The sequence below is a fragment of the Camelina sativa genome, chromosome 7 (genome assembly GCF_000633955.1).
Source record: "Camelina sativa cultivar DH55 chromosome 7, Cs, whole genome shotgun sequence".
In the NCBI taxonomy this organism is placed as follows: Eukaryota; Viridiplantae; Streptophyta; class Magnoliopsida; order Brassicales; family Brassicaceae; genus Camelina; species Camelina sativa.
Window position 1 is genome coordinate 17,176,443 of NC_025691.1, and position 7,580 is coordinate 17,184,022.

Sequence of the window (7,580 nt, forward strand, 5' to 3'; positions counted from 1 at the left end):
ATTTAGTGCATATTTATGTTAATTATAATTAATAGAAAGTTTAAATAAAAAATAATTATGTAAAATAAATAAAATGTTAAAATAAGAAAACAATACTATAAATTTTTATTAGTGGTAATAATATAATTAAAATTTTCTATTAAACTGATCATAATTTAAAATTTAAAATGTATTATTGAGTTTTAGAATGGAAGTAAATTTTAAATTTATGGTAGAATAAAAAAAATTCTGTAATTGTGTATTATTGAGTTTTAGAATAGAAGTAAAAAAAAATTTCTGGTAAAATAATTTTTTTAAATGTAATTGTGTATTATTGAGTTTTAGAATGGAAGTAAAATATAAAATCATGGTAGGATAAAAAAAATTAGGTAATTGTATTTATAAATTTTAAACAGGAAAATAAAATTAAAAGTGAAATATTATTTTATAACATGATCAAAAAGGAAAACAAATTTGATATTTCATAAATTGAATCAAATGCTTCTAATCCAAATTTAAGTATTGGAAGATAGTAATTAAAGAGAAAATAGTTATAATTTGTCTTGAAAATTATTTTATAGTCTAATATGTGTTATATGTGAGCCAATAGAAGGTGGGAAAAATAGATGTCAAAACGAGTGCATCATCAATAATGACGAAAGAATTATAGTTAAAAGTGTTTGAAAATAAATTAGTAAAACTTGAAAAGATAATAATACACAATTAAACATGACTAAATTAAAATCTCTAACATCTCATTAACTGTGTGAAACGAAAGAGTTTGTAGAAAAATAAATGATATACATTATTAAATAGATTATTAGATTCCAAGTCAGGTTTAACAGTTTGGTAATATAATCATGGAAAGTGGGATAAGATAGACACATTCATGAATTGGTCGTTTATGGTACGTTGCAATTACTTCGATGGGTAAAGCAAGCTCGGTAAAGATTTTATAACGATATGATATTATATTTTACCTTTACACTAAGCAATATTCATGAGATTCCGTATATTCAAATTAATACAGAATAATGTTATGTTAGTATCAACATCTAATCGTATATAATATATACAATTAGATAAACAATCAATTAACATCAAAACCTTTAAAAAATGCTTTAATGAAATATGAATAAGAAATAAACTCTTTTAATGATAAAAGATCTTGAAGTAGTCATCAATATCGTTTATTTTTCCTAATAATACCACATGATATATATTTATAAAGATTTACCCTCAAAACTTTGAATGATTATATTCGAGCTCAATAATTTATATTAATATAAAAAGTTTTCAATTAAAATCCCGCGCTTGCGCGGGTACAAATTCTAGTCATATATATATATATATATAGGTACTTGTTCGTCTTTCTTTTGAGTCATACATGATCAAGAAGTTGTGTCTTTTGTAACCATGCAAAAAGATTCTCACTGTGTTGGTTTAATGAAACTGTTAATGATAATTGAGTTTAGGCTTATGCTATTTTATATTATAGTAATAAGTGTGTTGTAAAGTCGAAGGGTTATGTGTTGTTAACCGTGACTTGTTAGATTAGGAAGTTGCAATGGTTGGTTGCTTTCGTGTCTTTAGGAAAACTATATAAAGTTGGATGTGTTCGTATATATTGTAAATAGTTGTCGAAAATAATAGAGAAGTTTCCCACTTTTTTATTCTCTGTATTCTCTACCATGCTCTCTGTATTTGAAGCAGTATATGGCGCTTCAGGTGTAATATATACAAGAGCGAAACTCTAACAGAAACAGTGCAGGTAATAATGGAATGGTTGAGAAGCAGCGGTCATTTGATGCAGACTAAGGTTTAGAAGCAGGGATCAATGGCGCTTCAGCGAGTTGATAGCTCACAAGTATAGCGAGATAGAGAGGCTGCAAGGGCCTTGTGGATTCATCTCAGGTCTTGGACTCTAAAGAAGAATCCTTCTTGAATATTGGTACACCTATTTCAGGAGATTCTCAGAGATAAGCTCTGCAACTTCTCTGAATGTACGTACACAAACAATTGTAATATTGAAGCCTGAATCAATTAGCTTGGATGTTGGATCATCACCTGGAACACTTTCTACAGACAGCAAGGCCATCAAAAATGGGAGATTTGCTTCTCCCATTATTCTCTCAGTAGAATCATATCATAAGACCAAAAATTTGCTGTTGGAAAGAATCCATGCAGTGCTCAACATGATCTTGATCCTGATCCAGATGCATTGTCTTCTAACATGAGTCAAACCTGTTGTTTGTGGAGAAGAGACGGAAGCTAAACCATATAACATAGCAACGATATAAAACGTAATAAAGAATTTATCTACATTAGAATTTAGAAAGATATTACCATAACAATCAAACAAAAACCAAACTCATCCCATAATTTTTCATTTGCTATGGAGGTGTAGATACATAAAAAATGCGATCACAAATTTAGTATTTACATTGTTTTGTTTTTCAACCACATCCCAAGCATTCAAGCTTTTAAGTTAGCCCCAATATGACACTTTACAGACACTACTAACAAGGGCTCTTCCTTGTCTTTTTTCTTTGCAACTCTACAAATCTAAGCTACTCACTCTTGGAAACTTCACAAATCTACATACTAATAATAAACCTTTAAATCCCACAGAGCTCTTCTTGCCTATCTTTTCACTCAAGGCAGTGTAAACAAAGAGTCAAATTCCATATCAGCTATGTCAAACAACCCATCATCATCATCTCCAAGTAATGTCTCTGTTTTTCCAAGCTCAGCCTGCAACGATTCATTCAAGAATCTTCATCAGCTGCACAATTCTAATACTGACTTTCTATTAAATATCCCACATTGGTCACGCATAGCATTATAAATTCACATGAAACATCTCGACTCTAAAGTTCGATTTTCAGGTGGTATCTACCTACTGTACAAGTTTTATTAGGTTTTGGTTAGAGATACTTGAAGTGAATTGAAATGAGACTAAATACTGTCTTAAAATTCACATGGACATTCTTAAACTAGTTTTTAGGTGGTTTTTACTTATAGGTTTTAGTGGGATTAGTATATAGACTTATAATCGGATACGTTCATATCACTTTATCCTAACTTATGAAGAGAAACACTAATAGCAAGTCCACCATGATTACTTATAACTTTTTAGAATCATCTCTTGTAAACAACTGACCTTTGTCTGACAATATCTCTTGAGCACACGGTGGTATTGCTGGCGAGCCTCTGGAGAATTAGCCATCGATAGAACACGAGAGAAAGCCTCGTTTACAGCCCCATCTACTTTCTGCTTACGGAACACCTTGAGAATGTCTTCATCTTCACTGTCCTCTGTAGTTTCTATGTCTGGCCTGAACCCTCTTAGCCCAACTCCTTTTCTTCTCCACCTGAGTACAACCTTATCTAATATTCCTACTGCCCAGCAGATAACTCTGTAATGCTTCCTTATTTGGTGACCTCGCACATGAGCCTGCCAGAAATATAAGAGCATAAAGAGCTGCTCGAGGCGACAAAGCCTAATGGGAAAAAAAAAACTATGTTCACCCCAGTGAAGCTGTTAAAAATACCTGAATCTTTACAACTTTTTGGCGAAGCTCAAGAAACTCTTTTCGACCTTTATAGCCACGATACTTTTTCTGAATAGATAGAGCTGCTGAATGGTAGTTCTTGACCTTTCCAAAAGTACGCTTTGACATGGCTGAGATCCCTTCAATATCTTCACAATAGATTCCGTACTCTTGTAAGCAAGCAGCCATAGCTGCTTCTCTCTGCTTCCGCTTTCTGAATGAATGTGCTCGAAAAGCTGCCTGAATTCTTGTAGCTGCTTGAGCTGCAGTACGTACTGCAGCCAGCGTTTTCTCCAGTGAGAGTTGATCCTCACTACCGGACGGACCTGTTTCTGAGATGGAATTCACAGTTATCTCTGCTTGCACTTGAGCAGAATCTTTAGAAATCTCGGTTTCTTCAAGTGTGAGTGATGAGAGATGGTTTGTTAATGCCACCTCTGATAGATAACCTGCAATACCCTTGTGGCCATACGAGGCAGCTATTGAAGCCGCAGTTTTGCCATTCGGGTCTTGTTGAGTGGGATCAGTCACTGCTCCAGCTGATGCCCCTGATGCTATAAGGGCAGCCACCATTTTTTCACTAGCAAAGACACACAGTATCGGTTATTTACCAAGTGAAAACAATCTTTTACTTATGATGGTAAGACATTAAGACACTACTCACCTCCCAAATCTTGCAGCCCAATGAAGAGCGCTCCATCCGTTAATATCACGAAAATCAACACTGACACCATGATCAAGGATTGGATAGAGTGCCCACTCGAAGCCAAGGCCTGCAATCATATGGATAATACCTTGTTCTTTCTTTGACATTTGGAATCTTGAAGACAGCCACGCATCCAGCTTGTCTTTAAGCAGTTCCTGTAGAAGCCAACCAACTGTTGTTGTTGATGATGAACTGCCATTTATGACCTCTGCTATGACATGTGTCCATTGATCATCATCAGCTTTCAGTTTCTTCAACAGCTTATCATTTCCCAACTCTGAGTTACTCTCTCCTTCTGGTGATCGGTCTGATAGAAGTGTTTGCACAAGCCTTACAAGTATTATAAGTTCATCTGGACTTGTGGACATGTCAGAGCTCTGTGGCCTACTGCACTTAAGGCAACATGTGTCGGGCTTACCGCGATACTCAAATTCCTTTATTTCACTACATGAGAGTCCATCACCAGAGGTAATGCATAAATTTACTTTTCCAGGACTACATGCAGGGGCTTCACACCGAATAACACCTTCTTTAATGATCTTACAAGGAACTTCAGTACTCCCAAACATGCAAGACCACATAGATTCTTCTGGACTACAAAGAAATGATCCAATGATTATCACCTGCATTGTCAAAAATGGAACTTTAAAATTGAAAAATCAAAGCTGATCACCAACATTTGTTCTAAACAGGCAAGAAAATAAACAGGTCTATCAATCATTAGAGTAGATTTATGCACTTCCCCATAAGTCTAAGAGATTAGACCTTGGTAGTTTCATTCGCGAAACCCCACTCTGGTGATATGTCCTGGATAGTAAACTTTTGGTTATATGCACCTGTCAGGCTCATTTCTTGCTCGAAAGGCAGCCCGAGTTCCCCATCATCCATCATCCTACAGTACTCACCATTATTCTCCGGAGCTAACAGTGCAGAATAAGAAGCAGGAACTTTGAAAGAACCAAGATCTTGAGGAAACAACAATGTAGCTGAAAATAAGATAACTATCAGGACCAAGAACTTTAAACAAGTTATGAAGCGTAACAGTATCCTTTAGCAAAGCATATGACATACATTGGTCAACCTGATTGCTGTAACTCCAGTTGGAATCTTCCTGCAATCCAGCTAGCAATCCTTTTGCAGAACTTGGTGTGCTTTCCTGCTTAAGAAACTTTTTACTTATTAGTTTAGAAAATTAATAGCTAGCTCTTAGCGATTAGAAAACCATAACACATTTGGTTCATTAGCCGTGTTCCTCTGTATGAAGTCACCGTTAGGATTCAAGACATTCATTTTAGTTTGATCCACATATTTAATTTACTTATACGAGAGAGTTACCTCAGAGTTAAGAGCACATGCCTCCAACACCTCTTTCCAAGATTCAGACCCTTGATCTCCACTCCCTCCTGTACCACCTGTAAAAAGATTGCTTCTTACTCTTCCTGATAACTATATATATCATTCCACAATTCCGCGGATCGACAAGACAAACAAGGAAGCATGACAAGACTTTAAGGGTTTACTGAAGCTACTTCATATATGATCCAGAGATCGGTCAAAAAGTCTGCTTACCAATGATTTTTTCTCAGACAGACTAGTGAAACTTACTGTGAATGAACATAAATACTTCGCTAATCATCTTTTGAATATTGAGTAGCCTCAACATCATATAGTGAGGACATAGAAAGGAAAGAAACCAATGGTGTATAACTTTGGCGTACCTGAATCATTTTTAACGAGCATGAGATTGCTAGAATGGTATTGGGCTCCAACATACCCTCCATAGCATCTCTCTAGTCTGTTAGAATCATTCTTGGCATGGTATTGAGCTCCAAAATTGCCTCCATAACATCTCTCTAGTCTGTTATTCTCTGGTCTCTGATATACAGTTGTTGGTTGAGCAAAGTGATCCATATCATTACTACACTCCAAAAACTGGAGACTGTCGAGACTTTCCGGCTGAATGTAAGGTTGAACTACAGAATCAACGTGTTCATCTCCGATACTCAGTTGTTCTTTAAGCTTCTTTAAAGCCTGACCTAACTCAGAAGAACTTGCACTGCCTTCCAGGTCAGAGATAACCTCTGCAGTGCCAGGTGAAGTAGATGAATGCTGATTTATGTCAGTAGAATCACCAATGTAGTGATTATAGCTCGCATTCTGAGTTGCAGGAACTGGTGCAAACTGATAAACTTGCCCACTAGTTTGATATCCCTGTAAAATTTAAGCCAACAATGAGGTCATACAACGAAGAAACTCAAGTTCTACTTTAAGTATAATAACAAACGTTTCTTATCGGAAAGTCACCTCTTCTCGGTCGCTTACATCCCTGTAATGGACAAGGACAATATGCTCGTACTCCCTGAACAAAAAAAAAAAGAACAAGAAACTCTTAAGTTCATTTTTGAGAAGAAAAAAAATAGGACTAAATTGTATACACATAGTGTGAGTACATGACACTCACGGATCTAACATCCAGTAGATACGTCTCCGGAAAGTGGGATCATGCTCTCCATGCGCATAATAACAAGTCAAGGCCTCAGCATTACCCACCTGTTCACAAACATATTGATAAAAAAAAGAGAGAGTCATTAGCAACCTTAAAGAAGAACATCTCTAAAGTTGCAAACACACAAAATCTTGGAGACTGGAATAGAGTTAGCAAAGTAACATCTAAGAGTAGGCAGAAACAATGTGAGAAGTCTCTGAGGTCAAAAGTTAAGTATCCCTAAATACCTTAAGACGTTCGTGTGCTTCAGCAATAGCTCTACCATCCCTTTTTTTCCGCCACTGATGACCATCTTTACGGAAGAATTTAAGAACCCTTCTATTGAAAAGAAACAAAGACCCACCTATGAGAGAGAGAGAGAGAGAGACATGTTGAGTTTTACCAAAAAATTGATCAAGTCAACCTCGAATCAAAAACCAAGTCAAAACATACTCGTAGGCCTTTGAGGAGCCACATCTGTAAGCGTCAATCTTTCATGATTCTGCAATATGAATTGAACCTCTGGAGGTTTCAACCAACGACTCTGAGCTTCTTGGTACAGAGTACTAATATCATATTCTGAGAAACCAACAAAAAAAGGTTTAACCTTTAGTCATCAAAATTCACAAAGTTTGATACTTTCGAGAGACAAAAGAGAGAAAACCCCTCAAAAACTAACCGGATTGCATATCGATTGGAGAGGAAACTGAAGTGAATGATTCAATCTAACAACACAAACATGAGAATCAAGTTTGGTCTGAAGAGAGATAAAATATCAGACCTAGAGTCGTTAAACCAAGTAGTACGAGGGACCAAACACAAAAAAAAAAAAAAAAAAAAAAAAAAAAAAAAAAAA

The 7,580-nt window shown here is 35.7% G+C and overlaps 1 protein-coding gene across 4 annotated transcripts; it reads right to left on the reverse strand.

The window, feature by feature from the left end:
- Positions 2,341-7,557, reverse strand: LOC104701334 (calmodulin-binding transcription activator 4-like). Of its 4 annotated transcripts, none has more exons than XM_010417000.2 (13): positions 7,404-7,557; positions 7,178-7,303; positions 6,973-7,088; positions 6,701-6,789; positions 6,544-6,598; positions 5,958-6,450; positions 5,575-5,651; positions 5,311-5,395; positions 5,005-5,225; positions 4,198-4,862; positions 3,534-4,113; positions 3,143-3,436; positions 2,341-2,733 (listed from the first exon to the last, which is right to left on the reverse strand). In XM_010417000.2, exons 1-13 carry the CDS (start codon positions 7,411-7,413, stop codon positions 2,635-2,637), a joined length of 2,910 nt encoding a protein of 969 aa, XP_010415302.1. In that variant the 5' UTR covers positions 7,414-7,557; the 3' UTR covers positions 2,341-2,634. The 4 variants fall into 4 exon arrangements, with proteins under 4 accessions (XP_010415302.1, XP_010415300.1, XP_010415303.1 ...); XM_010416998.2 differs by having other exon boundaries at positions 5,311-5,398; XM_010417001.2 differs by having other exon boundaries at positions 5,311-5,398; positions 6,973-7,063; positions 7,149-7,303.

What these genes read in the sequence shown, in the direction of transcription:
- LOC104701334 (XM_010416998.2), bottom strand. An exon ending in GGCTCCTCAAAGGCCTACGA is followed by an intron (nt 7,089 to 7,177) that starts GTATGTTTTGAC and finishes TCTCTCTCATAG; the next exon opens with GTGGGTCTTTGTTTCTTTTC. An exon ending in AAGCACACGAACGTCTTAAG is followed by an intron (nt 6,790 to 6,972) that starts GTATTTAGGGAT and finishes GTTTGTGAACAG; the next exon opens with GTGGGTAATGCTGAGGCCTT.